Below are 26,297 nucleotides of genomic sequence, written 5' to 3' on the forward strand. Positions count from 1 at the left end.
TAGCTGCTTTGGTGTTAATGAAATAAACAACAGGTAAACCAGGGGCAACAACGAGACAACCCCCAAAACAGAAATGGTTCTACAGATGGAGGTCGCTGACAGTTTTCCTCTCCTTGTCTTTTTTTACTGTATTTCCCTAGTTTTGCATTTGGCTAGAATCAGTGACTTAATTGTTACATGATGATATTTGTAGACCCTACAGAGGTTGCAGAAGTGGTCAAAGTCCTTCAGGATGGCGAATCAATATGTGCCATTGCCAGAAGGTTTGCTCTGTCTTCCAGCACAGTCAGAAGAGCATCGAGATTTCCAGGAGTCAGGCAGTTGCTCTAGGAGTTGGACAGAGGTGTTAAAGATCGTTAACCCATAAGCAGAACTAGTATCTGCTCTTTTGTGCAAAGAATTACAGGACTGCACTGCCACAGCCCAAAATGACACTAGCATGAATGTCTCCAAACAATCAGAAACAGACTTCATGAGCATGGGCTGAGGGTCTCCAGTGGGCCCCATGCTAAATACCCACCACCATGGAGTCCTATTGGCATTTGCCTTACAACACCAGAATTAGTATGTCCACCAATGGCACTTTCACAGATGAGAGCAGGTTCACCTTTAGCACCTTTGACAGACATGAAATGTTCTGGACAAGCTGTGGAGAATGATATACTGGATGATATGATATGTAGCATCATTCAGCATGACCTGTTCAGTGGTCTGGGAAGGCATATCCTTGAACGTACGCACCTCTACCTAATGACTGATAGCTAATAGCACAAACCTGCCATTTGGTATCGGGATGAAATCTTTGGAAACTTTATCCAGTCCATACCAGTATAGAGAGACAGCATGATGTTTTCTTCAAACATGTGCTGGTGTGCTCAGTGTAGCAGTGAGGGCAGAATAAAACAAATTCAACAAATGTTCAGCTATGAATTAATTAAGCTTTTCTTGCAAACAACCAACAATGGTTATATTTTGTACAATAAGCTTAAAAAATGTTTTAAACTTTTGAAATTATCTTTGATAAATTCAAATCTCTCATGTCAACCTAATGTTATGAAAATAAAGTATTTAGTGCAAGTAGCTAAAGTGGGGGTGGGGAAAAAATCTGTCCTGCAGATGTGTTCTTGATCCAACACAGCTGATTTAAATGGCAAATTACCTCCTCAACATGTCTTGAAGTTCTCCAGAGGCCTGGCAATGAACTCTTCATTTAATTCAGATGTGTTGACCTAGGGTGATATCTAAAACCTGAAGGACAATGGCCCTTGAGGCCCCGAGTTCCCTACCCCTGATCTAAAGCATGAGTAGAGGGGAGACCTATCTTGCCAAACAAGGCTGCTTGGGATCCAAAGCTTTGGAGTACTGTCCTTCATTTCACTACAATTGACAGAGAAATGTGATACTTTTACATTTCCACAGCAACCAGTTTTAGATCTTGGTCTCCAGCAGAGCTCTCTTTTTTTAAATGAGCCATCCAGGAATCTCTGCTAACTCACGAGGTTCACAAGGCCACAGGGTCTTTTAGATTGTTTAAAATTCAGAATAGATATTCCCATGCTATTTACATAAAAAAGAAATTTATTTAAGTGTTTCAGAAAACTGAGCTTGATTTCTGCTCTTATTATACTAAAAGCTACCTCTAACAATATATAGATGCTGCTGCTTATGCCTACTGTATCCATATGGAGAGTTCTCTTCGTCTGTCTGATGTGCATGCTCTCTCTGTGACTGATTCCCTGCTGAACATTCACTCAGTTCCACTTTGTGCACAGAGACTTCCCTGTCTGAAAAATATTCTCAAAGCCATATAAAAAGCAAATGCGATTGGGAACCTTTTTTCTTGGTTGTGGCGTGACACTAATTTAGTTCGCCTCACACTTCCAAGGCAATTAGCTTTGAAGCTTCTCAGAAACTATTCTTGCACCAGTCGATAGCTAGCATGGCAAGTAAGAATTTAAGCAGGTCCATTGGGCGACAACTGATAAATATATCAAATGAGGTTATACTGAAAAAGAGAAACCTAAAAGAATAAAGAAAATATAATTACTTCACCAATTTCACTGGTTGCCCGGCCCTTCATTACTGGCCAGAGGTATGAAAATTTATATCTGACTGGCTTTGACTTGATGAGCACAACAAACTGCAAGTTTTTTTGTGAGGAAACTTTGATGATTAAACCATGTAATGATACGTTCACTGAAGCACATTTTGTGTAAAGGAACAGCCTATGCAGGCATTTAGGACACCAGAAAAATTGAATATACATACATTTAACTTACCGTATACTGTTAATTGAATGTTCATTCTCTATGCGATTTGTAAATGAACTCAGACATGTTCATGTTTCAACGCATGATGAGACTCATGTGGTTGTTTGATGATTTTTTTTATTAGGTGATTGATAATTGATAAATTATAACAAAATATCTTCTCAGAGTTTTTACAAACCTGATTTATTGATCATTGTAAGCTTATAGGTGTATACTGCAATCTTGTCACTTAAAAACAAGTCGAATGGCCACAACTTCATTATTTTACCTGTTATGGAACTTGAAACTTGACACTGATACCCAAGACGGTGAAAAAAAGGTTCTTGTTTTCCATGTTGCTCGGATCTAATTCGAACCAATTACACATCACCACTTCTTAATGTGGTGTTAAAAGGGTATGATCATTTCATGTTATTTTTTCGCTTAGAGCATTGCAAGAAGCTGTTAAGGGCTCAATATCTTGAAAATGAGTGTGGATTGTGTTTTAGAAAGGTTATTAACTTTTAGATATGAATTAAGCAGTGTGAAAATATGCCACCTAATTTTACAGTGGCGCTAGTAGTAAGCACATTCTGTTGTTATCATGCATTCACCACTTACGCTGTTTTTCCCACTCCAGTGACAAAAAATCAAGATATATTTACAGTAAAATGCAGACTGAGTTTCCTCGTTTACGGATGCCCCATAAATATGTTGTTGTAACATTGATCCAAAAAGGGATAAAAATGAAGTTTACATCTCTGTAACACCAACTTGCATGCTCCCAAACACATCTGCAAAGGGTTAAAGTAGCGAAAGTCCACGGTGATCTGAAAATGATGTGTCGGGAGTTGTGCCGTTCTCAGCGGCTCCAGTGACTCTCAAGCTCTCGGCTACTTATCGAACTGGTGGGTAGCAGACGTCTCCGAAAACGTCGGAGCACACCCACATTCTCGCCTGAAAATTAGTTAAAACTTTATTTTCTGATCCAGAAAGAGTAATAAGAGTAATATTAAAAACTTAGTAGCGGCCGCCATTGTTGAAAACTGGAATTGGCTGGGCCGTGCTATAAATTCTGGGATATGGTGGGCCACGAAGGACACACCCGACCCAGCCTTCAAATTCGGGGAAAAGGAGGACGCATTTGTCGGCCGCATTCGGAGGAGTCTACGAATTTGGACAGCCTCCGTTGCGTCTCTGTGACGCGTCGCTGCATCCTCCTGAGGCCTACAAATGCGACCTCAGGAGGATGCAGCCCATGAATTTGGACACGACCATGGTGTGTTATGTGGCTAGTTACAAAGCTACAGTTAGGATAATATAAACACATTAGCACAGTGAAGCTGGAGGATAAACGCTAACTTTTTTCCCCTCAATAAAAGTTCATGTGAGGGCCCTGATGGGCAGATCCAAATGCAATCGCATGGCAGGAAAAAGATGCTGAAATCTCCAGCACAAGGTAAGTCATTAATATAGTGCTGCATGGTTTGGATGACTTTCTATGAAAAATTCCTGATCCTCAGCTCCATGTACCCATTCAAAGATTTGTAAGTCTCAGAGTGATTCTTTTCTAACCTGTTCAAATATTTGTTGTCTTGCAAACAGTGAGGCAATGGGCTGTAGTTACATCGCAAGGTTTTACAAACTGAGCTTTAAAACATGCTGATGAATAGTGATGATAAAAACCCAGAGAGGCTCATTGACTATTCTTAGGGGGTTGTTCAGATTAGAGCAGGATATAAAGCATTAAAACACGTAAAAAAGACAGCGAGTCAAAAAGACAAAAGAGTCCTTCAGTTGATTCGTCACTCATCACATCAAGTTTTAAGACACCAAGGTGGCAATAACAAATGCTGAGTTTAAGTCTTCACAGCAGGACTTGACTAACTGATTGGTGATAGTATGGTGGTTTCAGCCATTGTTTATTTGTAGTCTTTGGTCAAAGCTACATGAGCTACCTGCCATGCCGTCATGTGACTGACTATCATCCCCATTCTGATGCTCAAGATGACATGCTGAAATTAAAATTGGCGGTGTAATGGTGTATGTCCATTCCTTCAGGACCACAATACACTCATCTGATGGCTGCTTCCAGCAGAAAAAGGCTCCATGTAACAAGCACAAATCAAACTGGTTGCTTGAACATGTGAGTGAGTGCACTGTCACTAGATCTCAATCTAATAGAGCACCCTTTGGAATATGGTGGAGCTGGAGAGTCACATCAAGGATATGCAGCAAAAAATTTACCAGGTTTGATACAAAAAAAATCCAGAAAGAGACCTGTTCTTTACTGTTACTAAACATAGTGAAGCTGAAAACCAAAGAAAAGTTACTGAAAGAAACTACTGGGAGTTTTTTTTTTTTCATGTTCTTTGGATGTTTAAGCCGTCTTCATTTCCATGGCAACTCACTTCCAGAAATTTGACCTTCCTAGATTGCTTCCCTCAGGATTTGACGCACAGTGACCCTGACATTAATGCTTTAAGGAAGCATTATGTGTATGGTAAGGACACAACATGCAAACTAAAGCAACAGGCAGAGGGATTATTACTCAAGAATCAGTCGTATCAAGGCTGTTTTGACACCTTTTTAAGGTAAAATATTTTAAGCAGAAAATGGGACCTGATAACAGGAAGAATCTCGCTGTGTTCAAAGAAATAAAAAAAAATTTGGAAAAACTAAATTGTACCTCATGAATGCACTGTGCTCTCAAAATAAAGGGGCTGGCTTGCTTTTTTTTACACTAAATTATTAAGGAAAAATGACCCAAGTGGGAATACATTTACAGCACACACATAGCTGCTGAGGCGATTATCCTGCACACAAATTAAGCATACACGTACTTAAAACATTTATTGGAGTAGCTGTATACCTGTAGAGTAGTAACAAGGATTAACTGTTCAGTATCTGTGTTGTCAAACACCCTCACAACTGACAAACATACTGCGATAAGCAAATCACTCCATCCCACTTAACTTCATTATATTGTGACATAAATATGAAAGTGCTTTACAAACTGAATCTCTCCTTAATGCACAAATCAACGCTATTCCAACAAAGTAAAATGACACAAAAATGATCAAGTTAATTTTAAAAGCTATATCTTTTAGCATGCTTTTTCCATTGTGTAATTTGCCCTCCATGCTGTGGAATAAAACAAACCTTTTCAGACAGTGGAATGACAGAAAATGGTCTCTCATGGTTAACCCATTATCTGCACATGCCTTTGTGTTTTTCTTCAGTATCATCTACTTGATTTTGTACTTTAACATGTGTGTGATTATGTCTCTAAATTTGGCAAACATTCAATGCGTAAGGCATTTGATTATCATACAGAATATTCTTTGTAGCCAACATGTTGTCATTGAAATAAGCACAATTCAGTATTTGAAGAAACATCATGAAGGCACAGTGATTAAAGTGTGATCTTAACCTGTGTTTTCTTATGTATGGAAAATAATAGTTTGTGTGGAAATAATACAGATATATACATATGCCAGGAAACTGCAGATACTACTGAGGGATTTTTCTCAGTCAAATCACAATTCGAATAAAATCTATACAGTAATAAGATCAACATTAGATAAAACATTTAGCCATTTACAAATATATTGCTATTTAATTTGTACTGAACACCTTCAAAACTGGTTTATGGAGAGCTTTCAGAACTTTTCATTTTTATAATGCACTGACATCCTTCATACAAAACATTTTGCTTTTTTGTTTTTTGTTTGTTTGTGTTTTTCTTTTGTTTTTTATAGAAAAAAAGATTTGGTTGTGGTTTTGCATTACTTGAAGAAAATTATTAAGAAATATGGGCAACACTGGGTATATTACGAGATGGAAAATTTGCTTAAATCAACAGTATTTTTTCCAAGAAATACATAAATGTCTTATTGTTGTACATTTTCCCTTATTATAGAGCTCAGTCCAGCTAAAATCCCAAATTCTGATGACAAGGCATTATAATGATAACGGCCAAAAACTGTCCTATTCACTTTGGATATTACAGATACATGATAGTGGTTAATAAGTCTTATTTACAAACACAGAGACAATGACAGAATAAACAAGTGTTCACAAACAGTGTTAGAACAACACTTTCTGAAGTGTAATTCCATTTTCTTTGATTGTGTCGATTAAATATAGTCCTGAACAACTCAATAACAACCACACCACAAATATTTGTATATATTGGTCAGCCATGGTAGTTTTTTTTTCCTTTCTTCTAATTTCTTTTAATTTATGCACGTCCCCGTGGCACTTGTCCAATTCACACTCAACAAAAAAACCTTGCTGAATGTTAAAGAAATCCATAGAGGATCACACACACAGTTTCCTCTAGAGCCATGGTAACACAGCATAAGCACTATTTTGTGACCACCATAGTAAATGTGGCTCTTACACTGCAGAAGCATCAACTTAAGCGCGAAGAACAGAAATAAGAGAGAAAAAATAAAATGGGGAGGAGCTCCGATGATTGCTCCGCCTGTTCACTGTGTCCAGATGTAAGGACATCTAACAGCACAGAAGGAAAGTCCCTCTTATAGCTGCTGGTCCTTTGGGCTGTCTGGGCAAGAGGCTGGCTGGCAGGACTTGAGACTCACCAGTGGAATATCAGCCATGCCACTGCTGGTGAAGTGTCCCTCCCCACTTCCAAACTGCTTTCTGTCACCAAAATGCTCTGACCGCCCACTCTCATTTTTCCAGGTTCTGCTCAGAGTATGTCCATTGAGCAGTTTGTCCTTGGGACCCCACTCCCTCTGAGACCCGAAGCTGGTTACAGGTGACTTGGGCTGTTGGTATGTTCCCAGTGTTGGCGGCATCCAGCAGTTGTCTGAATGTCCCAGGACAAGGCACTCCTGTGTACACATCTCTGTAGCTTCCACTAGACCGCGTGGTCCAAGGGGGCCATCTAAAACAGAAGAACCAGAAAGAGAGTTGTTATATATTTTGCTGTTCTCGCTGAACGTAAGGTTCTCCACTCCAGAATAGCCCAGAATATGAGAGGGGGAACTTCGCATACTTTAGTGATTCAGAAAACAAGCTAGGAATGTAACAGAGAAGGAGATTTGCTTTGGGGAACTGGGAGACATGGTAGTGCTATAGATCTTAGGAAAGCCACCGTCTGGCAGATTTAAAATTGTTTCTAATAGTCTTTATTATTTATTTGTTAATCTAAACAGGTTTTTAAACACGTCAGCCAACGGTTATGTTATAAGCTATTCAAAGGCATAGAAGTTCACTAATTCCTTATTGTAAATCATGTTGCTGTCTCCACTATAAATGATTTTCTGGAAATTAGCCTACCTCACTTCACCTAAACCGGGAGGTGGGGGGAAGAAAGTTGAAGGACAATTTGCATCACAACAAATCATCTTTCCTTGCCAGCTCTCTGCCACCATCTGGCTACTCCTTGGCTGAACATACATCACCATCAAACAGTAAATATTTCAGGTGGTATTTGTTGAAATCTCATTTGATAGAAAACATGCATAATGCATGAAACGTAATGGAATTCTCCCATTTGAATAAATCTCCTTCTTTGAATCAGTTTTATTTTCTTAAAATGAAAAACAAAGCAGTCATGTTTGTGTTTGTATAGTATAGCATTAGTGGGTAATTAATTCATATGGTTTTTTTTTCTGTTTTACCTAAAAGAGAAAATTATACCTATTTGTCCTAATTTGTCCCTTTGCTTCACAAACTGCTAATCGGCTGGTGCATCAGCTAAAAGGGGTTGCTTTTTGTTTTTTGCAAACCTGGGCATGAACTGGTTTTTCTCCTTCTTCATTTACATATATAAAATTTCAGATTAGTTATGTTACAAAGATATACCAGAAAATGGTATAGAGTGGTAAAACGTTTTTGCTAATTAAAGTTTAACTTAATATTCAGTGAATGGTCAAAGCCTTGCTGCAATGTTTACAGTGTGCAAGGTCTACTGAGAATCCATAACAAACACTTTTGGCTTAGAATAACATCATCACCTAACTGTTTTAGTCTGCTGACCTTTAAGGTCTGCATAACCTTTATCCTGTACCAATGTGATCAGAAAATTCAGCTGTAAACATTTCAAGGTCAGTTAAACATTTTGCATTGAAAGCAACCTTGCTGTACTTTACTTCTGGGATTAAGTTTGAAAAACACTGGAAATGTCTAAGAACCAAACTCACTACATCGGGCAGCTACTTTTATATTGAAACTGTTTTTGTGAGCTCTGTCAAAGACTTCTAGATGGATCAATATAATAACAATACAATAATTAGTAAATGTTAATGCTAAAATGCAATTGTGTGTATGTTTAGCACTGACTTTTAAGGGATTTTGATACATAAAACACCCACTTCATATAAAATATTGAGTCTGTAGTTCAAATTGCGAATTCATATTTTCAAAATTGATGTTGAGTTAACTGTAATCTAACATGATTGTCTTGGATTATGCAACACAGCATACAAATTGACATTTACATTTTTTATATTTGGAGATTCACATATTGTTTGTTTCTGACAGTCACTGCTTGGCCTATAAACCTTTTTATAAAGCTCATCTTGGGCAAAAATAAAACTGTTTTGCATGAGGAGAGCAATTTTTTCCTATTGCTATAATTATTCATGTCTTCTGATCCAAATGGGAACATTTTCTCATACTCCACTAAGCCTCGCTTCTTTAATACTGCTTTCTGACTTTTACAGCACATACTGGAAAATGATGTGAAGAAAGCAGAAGCAGGAGTCAGTCACTCTTCTGTGTGAATGTAGAGTCCATCACAATAACAGGCACCCATAATTGGCATATGAGGAGTATAACCAAGATACACATTATCATAGTTGCATGAAGAACCACAGAGAGCAATAATACATGGTACCCAGGAGACGGCAAGATGAATTCCTCAAATGAAATTGTAGATGAGTGAGTAGATATCTGGGGAACTCTTAAGGAAGAGAGATGGTAAGAAGGAAAAATGCCGTGTACATATACAGTACATGGTGTGCAGTTGAGAACAAATGAACAAGAAAGAAGGCTCCCATTTGCATCTACTTTTTTTAATAAGATAATAATGACGACATTAAAATCATTATGTCTCTGATGGCATTTCTTCTAACTTTGCAATCACTGGACACTTGAGAAATAATAATGTAATAACACAAGGTTGTAAATTAGACTATATACATATGATGAATTTGGACTTTGTGTATTGATTACAGCAGGATCAAATGACTGCAATGTCTATGTTTCCTGTTTAATTTTGATTCCTTTTTTAACAAAGCAGAGCCAGTCATTAATCAAGAACACTTTGTGCTTTGCTTTTCCCCTGGTGTAATAAACATGACCATTTGCATGCAGATTGGTACAATCAGTGGCCCCAGTGGGCAGCAGAGGATAATTTGAATCAGCCATTTTCACCGTTAATCTCTGTATACCTGCTGTTTGAGAAAATGCAGAGACAAAGCCTGATTGAAAAGACCACTTGAGGTATAGAGCTGATAGGTTACAAAATCTATTCATATACAAGAGTCTTATAATACCGGCCTATAATTCCCATACAGGGAAAGCAAATGAGTAGGGAAGTCAAAATAAATTGGATACCTAAATATAAAGGATAAAAGATTGAAATGTCCACACTCCACTGTACCCCAAGAGATGCTATGGAAAATACAGTAACATGGCCATACATTGCAAAATAAATCAATCCAATAAAACATATGACAGGATTATCAGAACACTGTCCCTTCAGGTTTTTAGTCTTTTTTTTTTAAAACATTTATCTGAGGCACTGTTAGTAAAGCAACATATTTAAACTTCAGCAACAACTCCAGGATATCACTTCGCTATTACCAGCTTAATAAAAGTTCTGTGGTATATCACTCTCCAGGAGCCCGACTCCACACTTCCAAAAATGAAAGAAATGGAGAGTATTTAAAACTCAGACTCAGCAGACCAATTTCAAACAAAACCAAAACACCAGCAATCCTTCTTTACTGGCTCCCCATTGATGCACGCATGCGAACGGAGCCCTGTTCTTAAGTGTGCAGAAATATGTGAGTCTGTTTAATTGAAAGTACACTGTAAGAGCAGGAATTTTATCCCATTAGTCCACGTTGCCCTGGAGAAGACTTTTTGACACTGCAAGAGAATGCCTCCTCTTAGAGTGGGTGAAACCCATTTATTAAGAACAAAACCCTCATTTTAGCCAGCATTATTATTTTTCTTTATATTTTTTAATAATTTTTGTCATGTCCTTTTTTTTTGCTGGACTAGTCACAGTTTCCATATCCATAATCAATATGCACACGTAGTTAATTATGCATTTTTTAAAATAATTTCTTTTCCTTTCATTGCTCTTTATTTTAATCTTACCTGTTGATTGGGCTCAATTACCGAACTGGATAACACTGACTACCAGCACTTATTAGCTGCTAACTTTTCCTGGTTATCTTGTTCCGAAGAAAAGCTTCCCTTTTTGCCTCATTACCTTCTGACTTCCCAACTCTGTTCTCAGAGTTACATCTCATGTCATGTATTACAATTCGGAGTGGACTGGTGATGGACCATATAATTCATGAAACCCAGTTTCCTATTTGGATTGTAATTTATTTAAACATTCTTGCATAATAACATGGCTGCACATGCCAAACGTGTAATAAAAAACCTGTCACTGGTGAATGGGAATACTCCAGAGGATGTCAAATAACATCTTGTTACTCCTACTGAATCCTGAAGAGCGCTGGACGGACGAAAAGCACCAACAAACCATAACGTCACAACATCAACAGACCGAGTATGAATTCCTTTTGTGACTTGCGAAGTAATTGTAGAGAAAATACACCTCAGTGTCTCTTTTGTACCTTAGCTAAAGTTTTGATATAAACATAGCTTTCCTAAGTCACAGAGAAGTTCTTTTAATATACTGATGTTATGAACAAACAGATAGAGAAACAGAATTGTTTTCCGAATCTCCTGCCTAACATTATTGCGTTTTTGTTCATGTTTTTTTTTTTTTAAATACAGACAAAACGTGTCATTTGGAAACAAAACCAAAATACCCTAAGCTTTTTTAAGCTTTTTAATTCAGCTGATTTCACAAGCACATGGCTCTACTGCATAAATAAGGAGTATAGAGTATATGTAAATTAATGTTCCTTTCATTCATACAAAATTGCTTTCACATTATTTATTTCTACTTTATCTCTGCATAGTGTGTTGCTCATGGTTACTGTGCTCAGGAAGTCAAATTCCTCCCTGTGCTTGCACACACACACACACACACACACGCACACACACACGCACACACACACACGCACACAAACGCACAAAGAAGCAAATAGCCGGTGGCTTGTGTTTGGTGCAGAGCCCCTGAGTACTTTAAATAACATTGTGGCACAGGTGTTGAGGAATGCAAGGGATTCAGAACTGTGTCAGATGGTTCTGACTTTTGCTTACAGCGCTGTGCAAATGTTGCAGATGTCCACAAAGACAGATACCTTAAAGACAAAGAAACCATTAGATTGCCTCCTGATACGATGTCATTAGGCTGTGCTAAGGGCTGGTGTGCTTAATTCTGCGGAAGCTGTGGAATAAATGTGAGGTACAAGAAATAGCTGTTTAACGATGGACACTTTGACCAAAAAAGTATTTACATGCCTCTCTTTCTCTCCTCCCACTCAGCATCAAAAGATCACAGAGGTTACAGAGGAGGAGAGAATCATCCTTATTTTTGACCAGAGGTTGTTTGCAACTATAAGGGAGTCTTGTTTTAGTCTTCTGGCTATTACTAATGAGATAACATTTGGCTAATTAATTGGATGCACACTATCAGTGCTGATGTGCCAGTCCCACACCAACAACTCACAGCCTTGAGAATGGCAAGGGGGAACGGGTGGAGAGGGAATGAGAGTGATTGAGTGTGGGGGATTTAGTGTCCACAGGGCTTGTTTATTTATCCATGCTGTTAAGCATGCCCAGATGTTGTTATTTAGGGATGAATGAGGCTTTGTTTTAGTCCAGCACGGAGGCTAAAAGTTCCATAGTGCTGTTTTTCCACTACCACTCAAAAACCCTCAAGATATGTCAGAGAGATTTATTCTGTATGCTTCTGGTGTAAGTTTTTTCTTTGTGACCCTTTTATCTTCTACTACTAAGGATATATACGCATGCCACCTTTCCATCACTGTGCACACTAAGGCATGTAATGGCACACAATGTTATAAACATAACCAATACATAAAGGTCCGTCTTGTAGTAAAAGTATATATATATATATATATATATATATATATATATATATATATATATATATATATATATATAGTAAATAGCCTGGGGAAATGTGTGAGTCTTATAGTGGTTGGTAACCAACGAGGCATAGAATCACAGCTTCATACTGCTATGCAGCAAATTTGAAAACAGGCCCTGTGATCTACAGTAAAGGCTATCTAGGGTTGGATAGATATAATAGTGAGTGGAGCAGAACAGAGCAAAACACTGGATGCATTCTCCTGAGAATACCAGTCTGGCTGATGGATCCTTTCTAGTGCTCCCTTTGAGGCCAGCAAGAAGCTTCTCATGAGAGGAGATGAAGCGCAGGATGGAGTCAAAATAGAAAAAAAAGACAAAGTTTGAGAATGGAAGTGAAGGGTGGTCAGGTAAAAAAATTGAAGGGGAGCGAAGAAAAATAAAAGGGAAGTGAAGGTGAGCAATTGTAAGAAAAAAAAACACAAAGCCTGTCAAAAAATGACTATCATTTACATAATTTTCCATGATCAGTGGTAAATATTATTATCTTAGACCTCACTTAAAGCTATTCTCAGATCAATTTGTAATTCAAATTTTCAGTTAAAGCTACTCTCTCTCTCTCGACCAGACTTTTTTAATGTCAGCTGTACAGTATGGTGTGTGAAGAAGTATGTGTGAAACTGAACTTTGTGTGTTTCTTGGAAAAGAACCTCGAGAAATGTAATTAGCATTTTCCCTCCTTTTCACTTTTCAAAGAATAAGTCTCTTAACCTCCTATTTGCTCCTGTTCATTCTTCCAACATGTGCCCTGGACTACGGTTTGCCTGATTAGTAAGATTAATGATGATTTGGAAGCACACTAAAGTGGTAATTCTACAGTAGCATGGCTTGTTGCTTAAATGGCCTAGAGTGCTTTAAAACAGCATGTGGTCTGATAGCTCGCATTACCAAGTAACATAAATTACAAATTACAAGTTTCCTTCAACAAATCAACACGTGAGAGCATTTGGTGAGCATTTTCATTATTCACCTCTGTTAAAAACTCAATTAAACTCCTTGGCATGATATAAAGGTTTAAATCTGGAGCTACTAAGCCTTAGTGAAAAAGAGTTATCTTAGAAAAAGTTATTTCAGCTTCTTTCGACTTTCCAGCATTCTGCTTTAACTGCTAAGCCTTACAATAACTAATTCTGTAATCACATACCATATTTGTTATTCCTCTTTTTGCTCTTACATTTTCTACATGACTCTCTAAAAGTGATACAACAGATACTATTAAAATCATCTGGGCTCTCACACTTGGAAAACAAGTTTAAAGTTACTGGAATAATAGCACAGGGACAATACAGATGTTGAGCTTTTTTTGTCCATCTACTGTACACCACAAATTTCTGGGTCGTGCCACCTACAACCACTCTTAGCTGAAACTGCTTTTCACAGTGCAGCACTTGTGAGAAGAGAATTGGATTGTAGAAACATGAAGAGCTTTGGCAGTGTGGGAAAGCAAAATAAATTTCCTCAAAATCTGAAATACATTTGGGGGCAGCACGGTGGTGCGGTTAGCGCTGTTGCCTTACAGCAAGAAGGCCCTGAGTTCGACTCCACCAACTAGCCGGGATCTTTCTGTGTGAAGTTTGCATGTTCTCCCCCGTGTCTCCTCCCACAGTCTGAAGACGTGGTTAATTGGTGATTGTGATTGTAAATGGTTGTCTGCCCTGTGTGTCTCACCCTATGACAGCTCTGCGAGGCACATCGCAACCCTAAATTGGATAAGCAAAAAAGGATGATCGAATGGCTGAAAGACAAATGACCTTCTGAGACCAGAGTCTCCATTCAAGATTTCCAAAAGATCAAATATTTGATTTTTATATGAATGGAACCAAAATGCATTTTCATGTCTTCCTATATTTGCCTTAATACTATACATATCCACAGCAAACATCAACTCCCAGAGCAACACCGGCACCAGATATAGACAACTGACAAACTTGCCTCTACTGATTTTTTGGAAATAAATATATTCCTAGAGGAATAAGTAACTGAGAATGTGAGTAAGCACAGTGAAAATATGCTGAAGCTGCATTTGAAGACGTGGTGAGATTTCCATATAAAAACAAACTGTGCTGTGCTGATAACATAGAGAGTTGGGGAGAAGAAGGGCAGATTAGACTGTTGTTGTTGAGCTCTGACTCTTACAGTTTTTCTCAGTTGCTTTGGTGCATTTCTCACAACAGAATTAAACTTTGCACAACAGTTAGTTCAACCTCCACAACATGTAGTCGTTTTGGCACAACCTTGTGGCGGTTTCATGTTCATTGCGTCCAAAGGCAAATGCCTTTGGACATGAAGCAGTTGAGTAAGTACAAATATCTAAAGAATGGTCACTTTTGACTTGCTATTCATCACTATCTCCTTTCTTTTATCATGAATGTCACAATTATTTATACTTGTACCGGCTGAATAGTCATTGTCCTTACAACTAATAGTCTTCATTTCATTGCTTGTGTCAGTGCACTCAAAATTGTTGAACATCTTGTCAAACACTTTGTACACCCATTTTGAAAACCCTATTTTTAAGGAGTTTCCATGAAACCCCTGCAAACGTTTGTATATCTTGACGAAGCGGGATTCAATCTTGCAAAAGGCGTGAACGAAATCACATTGGAGAAATAGCCACCATTGATGTCCCAGGCCAACGAGGAGGAAATATTACAATGTGTGCAGCAATCTCAGAAAATGGCATTCACACCCATATTCCTCGTATTGGTGCATACAATACACAACACCGGTTGGCTTTTCTGGACGCTCTTTATAGGGACCTAATCCCACAAAATGAAAGGGATGATCCTGGTGACAATCGGACAATGTATGTAGTGGTTTGGGATAATGTTAGCTTCCATCACTCTGCTGTAGTCGGGCAGTGGTTTGCAGCACACGACAGGATGCTTATGGAGTTTCTTCCTCCTTACACTCCATTCCTAAATCCAATTGAGGAGTTTTTCTCTTCCTGGAGGTGGAAGGTATATGACAGGCATCCACATACCCAAATGACCCTGCTAGCAGCTATGGATGCAGCTTGTGATGACATCACAGCAGAGTCCTGCAGAGGGTGGAGTTGACACTCCAGAAGATACTTTCCCCGATGCATCGATAGAGCTGACATTCGCTGTGATGTTGATGCAAATATGTGGGCAGACAGACGGGAGCGTCTAGATATCAATGATTGATATGCAGCAGTGTCTGTTTTTCAGTTTTGTTTTTTTGTTTCATAACCACTGGAGTGAGGTTTACTGTCTAAGTGAGTTTATGTTTGCTGTAAAATGTTTGATTTACTGTATTTCCCCAGTTTGCACAATGCTGTGAACAGTTTCAATTAAATATTATCAAGAGTGCATATGGAGTGTCTTGATTTTCCTTTACAATTTATGGTTTTCAACATGCCATGCATGCTGTCCAGACTTGACATGTCATTGGGAAGCACCTACAAAGAAATCCGTCACAATGAGAACATGTTCAAACCATTTGATTTTGTGACCAAAGGTGCTGGTGTAATGACTTGTAATTGTGACAGCCCTGACACTTTGATTGATATAAGTACTTGCTTTTGATGAATGTATTATCTGTTTTGATTAAGGGACTTGCTTTTGAAGCATTGACTACTTATTTTGAACAACTGACTTTTCTTTTTGATGAAGTGACTCACTTTTGCAAGTTATCCACCATGTTTTGCAGTTTGCACTAATTGTTTTGAGAAGAGCCTTAGTAGTGGTGCAGAGATCAATTCTGTTGTGAGAAATGCACCAAAGCAACTGAGAAAAACTGTAAGTGCATGCAGCAGACCATATGCACAGTATCAGCTCGGGGAAGCAACACTGTTCTTTGTGACGACGAAGAAGAAAAGGTACCGACAAGGAATTAATAAACTGGTGAAAAACCGCTGTTTGGCCTGGAGGCAACAGTAAAAAGGGATGATGAGGACTGAACTAAATTTCACTGTAGAAAACACCTTGCATCCTATTTATAGTGAGATCCAAAACACCTCAGCATCTGCACTTTTGTCACTGTTAGACTGTACATCGCACTATGACCCAGGGTAAGGATGAGTACTAGGTTTGGGACCAAATACAACTATAGTGCAAGTTAAAGAAAGAATTTAGGAAGGATCTCTACATTACACTGCAGAAAGCGACTCTTTTCTACACTGGAAAATTCAAAATATTTTTAGACTTCTGTTGTAATGTTGCATGCAGATTCTTTGCATGACACATTACATAGTTACTTGTGTAATGTAACTATGAGGTTAATTTATTCACTTCACTCACTTTTTCATGCTCAGATGACATAAATGTTCAAGAGTTAAGACTCGATGACAGTAATTTAAGTTTTGAGTTCAGTTGGAGAAAATTGCTTGACATCCAATTTAGGATTTCACACCATTATTAATCAATCTCAGCATATCTGGATAGGATCATTTAATGGGCAAATATATCTTTGTGTCATCAGCATAAAAAGGAGACATCAGCATTTTGAGATAAAAAGGTCACTTAGAAACTGGCCTATGATTTTAAAGGAAAGAGGGATCTAGCCCAAGTCTTCGGGAACAAACTACTTAACAAGGAAATATTAAAAATACCAAGAAGACTGAGCTCAATAGTATATATTACTTCAAGTAAAAAGAAGGCAGTATATATCAAAGGAAAGCACTCTCATGTGTGACAGCACTTCTAAAAGTACAGACAAAGTAATCAAATAAAACTGGTTTGAACAGTACACTTGTAATCAAAGACACAGTAGTAAGTTGGGTGTAATCAAATACTAAGTGACTTCATTTTATCAGTAAAATAGGATTTAAAAAAGGAAAGAAAAAAACATTTCATGATGAGCAAAAGTGAAAGATGGGGATGGATTTATCAGTTTATCAAAATTCTTAAATAAAAGTATGACATAGTCTTAACAGGTGAAATGATATTCAATGAGGACACGCTGACTGTGTTGAAGGGATCAGCCAGGTTGTTTATGTGGGAATATTCAGACACGCGAGCCTTGGCTGTCAAATAGGGCACAGAATATTGAGACACTTTGATCACTGGCAGTGTTAATAGAGGATGATTCAGTTTGTGGTCAAAAGCAGCCATCCATCCATCCATCCATCTTCATCCGCTTTATCCGAGGCCGGGTCGCGGGGGCAGCAGCCTAAGCAGAGAGGCTCAGACCTCCCTCTCCCCAGCCACCTCCTCCAGCTTATCCGGGGGAACACCAAGGCGTTCCCAGGCCAGCCGAGAGATATAATCTCTCCAGCGTGTCCTGGGTCTGCCCCGGGGCCTCCTCCCGGTGGGATATGCCCGGAACACCTCACCCAGGAGGCGCCCAGGAGGCATCCTTGTCAAATGCCCGAACCACCTCAGCTGGCTCCTTTTGATGTGGAGCAGCAGCGGCTCTACGTGAGCCCCTCCCGGATGGCCGAACTTCTCACCCTATCTCTAAGGCAGAGGCCAGCTGGAGGAAGCTCATTTCTGTCGCTTGTATCCGCAATCTCGTTCTTTCGGTCACTACCCACAGCTTGTGGCCATAGGTGAGGGACGTAGATTGACCAGTAAATTGAGAGCTTCGCTTTTACACTCAGCTCCCTCTTCACCACGATGGACCGTGTCTGCATCACTGCAGCCGCAGCCCCAATCCGTCTGTCGATCTCCGGCTCCCTTCTCCCATCACTCGCGAACAAGACCCCGAGATACTTGAACTCCTCCACTTGGGGCAGGAACTCATCCCCGACCTGGAGTGGGCACTCCACGCTTTTCCGGCTGAGAACCATGGCCTCAGATTTGGAGGTGCTGATCCTCTTTCCCGCTGCTTCACACTCGGCTGCGAACCGTTCCAGTGCGAGCTGGAGGCCCTCACCCGATGAAGCCAACAGAACCACATCATCCGCAAAAAGCAGAGATGAGATTCTGAGGGCACCAAAGCGAAAGCCCTCCGCCACTTGGCTGCGCCTAGAAATCCAGTCCATAAAAATTATGAACAGAACCGGTGACAAAGGGCAGCCCTGGCGGAGCCCATCACCCACCGGGAACGAGTCCGACTTGTTGCCGGTAATGCAAACCAAGCTCTTGCAATGTGTGGAGCAGGGAAATTATTTTACTGCTATTGTTAAATAATCATCATTATTACCATTGCATTAATAATATAATCTGGAGTTTATATTGCATTCAGGGGTTGAACAGTGTGTGTCTTTCAGAAAGGCTAAAAGTAACAGGACAGGAAACAGGCTTGGAGAGTTTTGCAGAAGTGGAAGTTATTTTGAGCAGCAGGCTAAGACGAGGCTTTAACAATGTAACAGATAGCTTTAAGAAGGCCTTAAGCAGTTATGACTATTTTATACACAATGCATATCTGTGCTTATTAAAGAGTTGGAGCTCGGTCAATTAATTGGGGGTCGGAAGCTTTGTTCGGCGCGATGTCCGGACAATCTATTGTGCAAGTGACTTGGAGCCATAGAAGGAATTGCAATACATGCTTACAAAACACTTATATATCAGATCATTTTATATTAAGGTTTTAGTAGAGGTTCTTGGTTAAAACATTTATTTAGTAGAAGACATACACATAGTCTCAGTGAGCTTCTGGTCTAGTGAAAGGTCAAAAGTGCAACAGGTGAATTGAGAAAGAGCATGTGAGGTCAACACATACACACACATGAGTTAGATTTATTTAGAGGAGAGATTAGTCATGTCTGGTTGTAACTGCAAAAGTGTCTCGGTAAAAGAGGAACCGTCCTTGTTGTCTCGGCAAGAAAGAGGAACAATTCACTTTAAGACAAGAACGGAAAGTACCAGCCATGAAAATAGAAGATGATTTTCTGGGTTAAAAGTCATTGTGGTGTTGATCTGATCTATGTATAAAATGTACCTGTGACGCATGAAGGGGCGTCAGTAAACAAACCCTGATGTTATAAAATAATTGTTTGTGCTTTAGTAAGTCGGAGATCACTTGCTGTCGGCGTACAGAGTGTTCTTCCCACACGTGTGTTCATTAAAATCATTGTTTGACCAAGAGCTCCTGGACCATGGGTGGTTTGTACTCTCCCTCCTCAATTGTGAACCTTAACAAATGGTTGTATAGGGATCGAATGGCCCGTAGCAATGGGCCAGACACCCCATACTCCCGCAACACCTCCCACAGGACACTCCGAGGGACACAGTCGAAGGCCTTCTCCAAGTCCACAAAACACATGTAGACTGGTTGGGCAAACTCCCATGCAATATCCTTGAGAGGATAAAGAGCTGGTCCAGTGTTCCGCGACCAGGACGAAAACCGCATTGTTCCTCCTGTATCCAAGGTTCGACTAGCGGACGAACTCTCCTTTCCAGCACCCTGGCATAGACTTTCCCAGGGAGGCTGAGGAGTGTGATCCCCCTGTAGTTGGAACACACCCTCCGGTCCCGCTTCTTAAAAATGGGGATCACCACCCCGGTCTGCCAGTCCACAGGTACTGCCCCTGATCTCCACGCAACATTGTAGAGGCGTGTCAACCAGGACAGTCTTACAACGTCCAGAGCCTTCAGGAACTCGGGGCAGACCTCATCAACACCAGGGGCTTTCCCCTCCTGAGACGCCTGACGGTTTGCCAGAATCTCTTCGAGGCAGTCCGAAAGTCTTTTTCCATGGCCTCTCCGAACTCCTCCCACACCCGAGTTTTTGCTTCAGCCACTGCCCGAGCTGTATTCCGCTTGGCCTGTCGATACCTGTCGGCTGCCTCCAGAGTTCATACATGTTTACAAAAATTTAGTTGGTATAAGTGCAGTAATAAACATTTATCTTTCATAAGGTTAAACAAAAGTAACATTAATGTAGATGGAAAATTAAAAAAAGGAGGAAAAATTGTGTATTTTAGATTTAGAAACTGATGATTAGGACAAGAGAGATGGCATGAAGAATGTTTTATTAAGTTCACGGTTCCTTGTAGACAAAGGTGAAGTCCAAGGTTTAAAAGGTTAAAGTTGTCAGTTGTAAATGATTATTTTCATAGTCAACATAAGTTAAAAAAAAGCTATAAAAAAATTGCAAAATACAGCCAGTAAAATATAATTTTAGGTAAGATAAAATTGTAAGATCAGCATATATTGCTGTAGCTCAGGTGGCAGAGCAGGTCAGCCACTAATCAGAAGGTCGGTGGTTCGATCCCAGGCTGCCTCCTGGCTGCATGCCAAATATCCTTGGGCAAGATACTAACCCCATGTTTGCCTACTGGTGGTGGTCAGAGGGCCCGGTGGCGCCAGTGTCCGGCAGCCTCGCCTCTGTCAGTGCGCCCCAGGGCAGCTGTGGCTACAATGTAGCTTGCCATCGCCAGTGTGTGAATGTGTGTGTGAATGGGTGAATGACTGAATGTAGTGTGAAGCGCTTTGGGGTCCTTAGGGACTAGAAAAGCACTATACAAATGCAGGCCATTTACCATTTACCATATATAATGCTACATTGTCAAACAGGAAATGACTGTGACCTGGCTTTTGCTGGTATTTCTTGTCATACTGCTTCTGAGGTCAACTTTCCCTGTGGGTGGGGCCCAGGCCACTGCTCAACAGACAGCCAAAGAATATGTGTTACTCAGGGCTAACAAGCGCTTTTTGTTGTAAGAATCATTTGTACTACAACGTTTAGAAGAATAATTTCAAATGCAGATTGTTTCAAAGCTGCGCTTTACAGCACTGCTGTAGATACATTAACATTAACAGAAAAAGTCAGAGGACGCAAAAAATGGCTAACTAGCTAAAGCTAACTGAAAGTATAACAGAGAGATGGACTTTATAATTCTTTGCTAATGTATAATTTTATTACCAGAACCTAAGAGTATATTATTGTTGTAGTTTTTATTCATTTTCTTTAAAGTATTACTATAATTTTTACTGTTTTTTTTTTTTTGATGACATGACATACTGTAAACCTACATAACTGCCAAAAAAATCCTTAAAGAATATATGATACTAATTTCTGGTTATGCCTAGTGTGACTTGATGTGTTACCTTGTGCACACTTACAATTACAGAAAGTGTTATATTATGTGTTTTTTTTATATATATATTATGAAGTGCATAGGGTTTTAAGACAAACGCTGCATATCTTTCTTACTAAACTATACTGTACTATACAATTTTTTTACAGAAAATTCTTTTACTTTTGACAGCACTGCTATCTCTAACATAAGTAACACATATAACCCCCCAAAAAGTACCAAAAGAAATCCCATCGATACCAGAATAAAACCCACCAAAGACAAAGCGCATTATTCATGTTTATTGAGCAATGAATAGTTAAAGGGTTGCTAATGACAAATTTGCTGGAAGCATTCTAGCTTTGGAACAATAATGTCATTTTTCAGCAGTAGGCCTAATTAATTACAGTTTATGAGTCTGAACACCCAAATCTGAATGGTTAAATTAAGTCAGCTGTGCTACTGAAATGATTCTTTGTAGGGCACTGAGATAAGAAAATCCCTAATCCTTTCGTATTGTTATTCTTAAGTTTAAACAACTGTTGTTCTTATTTTATTTAAGAATTATATTAGCTAAATACACAGTACCATAATGATTTAATTGAACAAAGACTTGTTTTTAAATTTCTTTTCATTCTTTAAATTCTTCCTTGTTAGTAATTCACTTTCTTTATTAAGTTATTGTGCAAGGCAGTGTAAATACAAAGTTTGGTACGGTCCTGTGGAAGTGTTCAGTCGCCATGACAACAATTGGCATATGTAACTGATTTCATCTCCTTCTTTAATCTTCTACTACATAAAACTCAGTCACTGACCTTTTAATATGATTTCTCATCTAAGACAGTGAGTATCTCAACAGTGACACAAATGCATTTATTCATATTTTATATTACTATAGTTGATTACAATAACGAATAAAGTATGTGATGATAAATACAGTTTTCACAGTTGCCTCTTGCAGTCTAGTGAACGAATTTTATGGCAGGAGAGAATAAATTTTATTAAGCCAATTTTCTGGAAAACTCTTGGACAAATTGGTGCCCTGACAGTCCAAATATCAATTATTGAGGGACATAAATATATTACAATCCTGTCCTCAAACACACATACAAAAAACCCACCCAGATGATGGTTATTATGTTGCCATATGACGAATAGATTTCCAATTGAAAACAAGAGCATAATCTTTTAATTAGTGTGGGCTTGCTGTGCTTTTAATGATGTAAGTAATGTAACATACAGATAATGATCAAGTTGACCCCATAAAAAAGTAATAGTGCACCAAAGCCCTAATTCTCTTTCCTGTATTAAAGAAGACATTAGAAAGTAAAATCTAAATGAAAGAAAATAATGACTGCTTCAGTGTAGCTCAGCGGTTCAGTTCAGTTGCTTCACGGCGTGCCATAATGCAGCGTGTCTTTATGTTTTTGTTTGTGATGTGGATCTTTGTTTTATGTAGTGAGTATTGATTTTAATCTTGAAGGGATAAGAAGAAAACAAATTGTCACTGGCAGCACAATCGCTATGTATTACATTTCATGTGAGCAAAAAAAATTGGTTTAGTGGTGTGTAACAGTGTAAACTACTGGTAATCAGCATCTCAAATTGTATGGTAGTGATTATATGCTACTGAAACAATATTCAGCAAGTATATTATTACGAATTGAAGCAGCCATTAGAATAAGAATAAACTTCAAAGTTGGGAGGTACAATTTACAGATTATTCACCTAATTCACAGCTCTCCTCTCTCTGCTGAGAGTTGTGTTTAAAACTGATTCTTCTATACTAGCTAAGGTATTTAGAATTGCAATACATTTGATTAACATATGTCAAAGATTTTATTCTGTTTAATAATATTAGATAAACTTATATTCAAAAATGTCAGATGTCAAAACTCGCTCTATATATATTCAAAACTCAAAATGTCTGTCTTCCATTGGTGTCCTGGTTAACACATTTGCTTGTCAGGCAAAAGGTTACTGGTTTAATTCCAGCTGGAGAAGACACAAATCGCCTTTGGTGAACCCTTGTGTAGGGGAGTATCTGTAGCAGCATCATGTTACCAAGCAACATGCTAATATCACAGACCAAATAATGCCATAGTATGGTATTGCAGTATAACTAATAAGCCTCTTTTTTTAGTAAAACACTGTATTTCCATCCATTTCTACAATTTTCAGTCTTACTTTGCTCTTTGCTTAAGTTGGCACAGTACTTTTGTAAAGGCATGAAATGTTGCTTGTAAAAAATATAATCAAATAACCCTTGAAAATCAGATGCATATAATATAATTTGTAGGAGACTGGGTTGAACTCTGTGGTTTACTGCAGTGCATGCATTAGGTTATATTGCAATTTTCTTTCATGGCTCCCCACAAAACTTGTACCTCAATAACATTCATTGCCTTTCATCATATATTTTACAATGTGTTGTAAAGCCATAATTATGTTTCGTTAATTAATCATTAATTCACACACACACACACACACACACACACACACACACACACACACACACACACACACACACACACACACACACACACACACACACACACTTCTTTTCTTAAGTCTCTAAAACTGGGTAAATTTTTTGGCAACTCTTCATAACTTATAGCTTCATCCCGTGATATAAAGCGCAGGTTTGCATGTCAATTCCATTAAAGTATGTAACAAGCTACTGAAGGGCACAGTAGGTCCAGTGAATGCTCATTTGCAGAGATACAGCAAGTGGGTAGCACAAAAAATGAAAATGGATGGGGGTGGGTGGGAGGCATAGACTGTAATGACAGAAAGACATGTAATTCTCTGTGTTGATCAGTACCTGGAGCCTGAAGGAATTTGATAATAAAACAGAATTTTGTTAATCCCAGGAGAGCTCTGTAATTGCAATATTGAGGTACATCTCCTCTCTGTTAATAACTGTAATTTCAGACAACGTTCTGCCTACATATACATTTATTCATAATTACCTGAGGGAGAGGACAGTGCCATAGTGTCTATTAAAATGTTCTGAATCAAATGGAAATAATGTATGCTTGAAAACTTGTGGCCCATAATCTATGATTTTGTATAAAACTTCAGCTTGTAAAAAAATGAAGGGTTGTCTCTTTTTTTTATTATTTCCAAGGTCACCTATATACTGCATGGATTATTCATTTCATGCAGATTACTTCAAAGTAACTGCATGCTATTTGTACTCTTGGCATTAACAGTGTATTGCTACTTGTTTTTGGTCCCTCACATCTAAACATAAGCTTGTAGCTACATCATACCATGTAGTTCGCAATGATTTCTACCTGTTAAATAAGCAAATGTGTCAAAATTTGCAAGTTGTTCAGGCATTAAATTGGCAGTGACAAAAAAGTTAGCACCTCCTCCTCAACTGTGAGAACCGTCTGCCTCGGCTACAGTGGTGTTAAGGTGTTAACAAAAATTGGCAGTTATATATTTAAAGCTACTGGATCACATGAAGCTGTGTCCTCAGTAGTAGAAAATAATATTAGAAATGTACTAAACATGCAAAGTCTAAATAAGAAACAGTCAAAGCGATGCAAGTTTGCAAAATAAAACTTTTAAAGTTTGCATTTCAGTCATCTGTGTCAAAGCTTTTCTTTAATGCACGTCTTTCACACTCGGGATAGATATTGTACAAATGCAAAAATCCCCACTGATTTGATAAACGTAAATTTAATGACAATCATCAGTAAATGATGATTTCCTACAGATTTATTGCAGTAATGAAAAATGAGTATTGTATTTCAGTGCATGTGTTTGCACAAAGCGACAAAGCAAGACTAAAAATGAAATAAAACCTGATAATAATAACATGGAATGTGACTGATAGCCATATGCAGAAATCTGCTCTGTGAGCTGGTGGGTGCACTGGGAGGAAGTGGAGGTCAGGGCCTGGCAGAAACCCCTGTTGGGTGCAGGTGGCGAATAACTTCTGTCAGCCAAGTAATTAAGTGTCCATCACATCTTTGCAGGAGGTCTGTGCAACCCAGAAGTCTCTTCCAATCTCCATCTGTGAGAGGGACCGGATCTACAATATGGCCCACGTATGATTGCTATATATATTCTTACAGACAAAAAGATGCACTGGTAAAAATATAGCATATATTTAGTTTGAGAGACTGTTTAAACTTCTCCAAAGAAATTTGTTTAAAAAGTACTGTATATATTCTATATCACTAATGCCATACCTCTTATGTGTAACAGACATTTTGTAGCTGAAAGCACAAACAAATTAAGAAGGTAAAAGATCTAAGTAAGCAGGAGGTAACAGCGACCTACTTAGTTATATCAAAAGTTTCAAAACAACACTTCCTAGTCCCAGGACTTAATCCTTCATTGTCAGATTGTAACAACTATATGTCACGATGGTTGAGAAGAAAGTGTTTTTGCAGTTATTCTCACACTTTAAAAACACACTATATGTTAACTTTAATAAGACTGCATGATGAACAAAGCTGTCTTAATGGAATAAGAACCTTTACATCTCTTTTGGTTCCAGGCTAAATTCAGTCTTTCCAATTATTAAGAGTTTGGAAATGTGACTTGTTGATGGGCTGATGTATTTTACCTCACTACTTGAAAGATAAAAGGGAAGTCTAATTTACGGCTGAAGATGAAAGTGTGATTATCGAACTAGAAATAGTAGGAGATCAGCTTCCCATTTTCATCTTTTTGAAGAGAGAAATTAATCAGAACTAATGATGAAGTGGGATAATCAAAAACATTGATTTAATTTACATCGTTTCTGACCTTTAATGACATTCATGTCAAAAGCAAAAGGAGAACATACAACTATGTGAAGGTGG

At 38.6% G+C, this 26,297-nt stretch overlaps 1 protein-coding gene across 1 annotated transcript in view; it reads right to left on the reverse strand.

Moving 5' to 3' along the window:
* Nucleotides 1–6,793: 6,793 nt before the first annotated feature.
* The window catches only part of pcdh9 (protocadherin 9), a 198,373-nt gene continuing 178,869 nt past the window's right edge, over nt 6,794–26,297 (reverse strand). Inside the window, exon 3 of the mRNA XM_085370093.1 lies at nt 6,794–7,164. Within this exon, the coding sequence (XP_085226219.1) occupies nt 6,794–7,164 (371 nt within the window). The remainder of the gene's footprint in view (nt 7,165–26,297) is intronic.

This window comes from Diplotaxodon limnothrissa, linkage group LG1 (genome assembly GCF_057381915.1).
Source record: "Diplotaxodon limnothrissa isolate DT_005_m linkage group LG1, D_limnothrissa_male_GT1.1, whole genome shotgun sequence".
Taxonomy (NCBI): Eukaryota; Metazoa; Chordata; class Actinopteri; order Cichliformes; family Cichlidae; genus Diplotaxodon; species Diplotaxodon limnothrissa.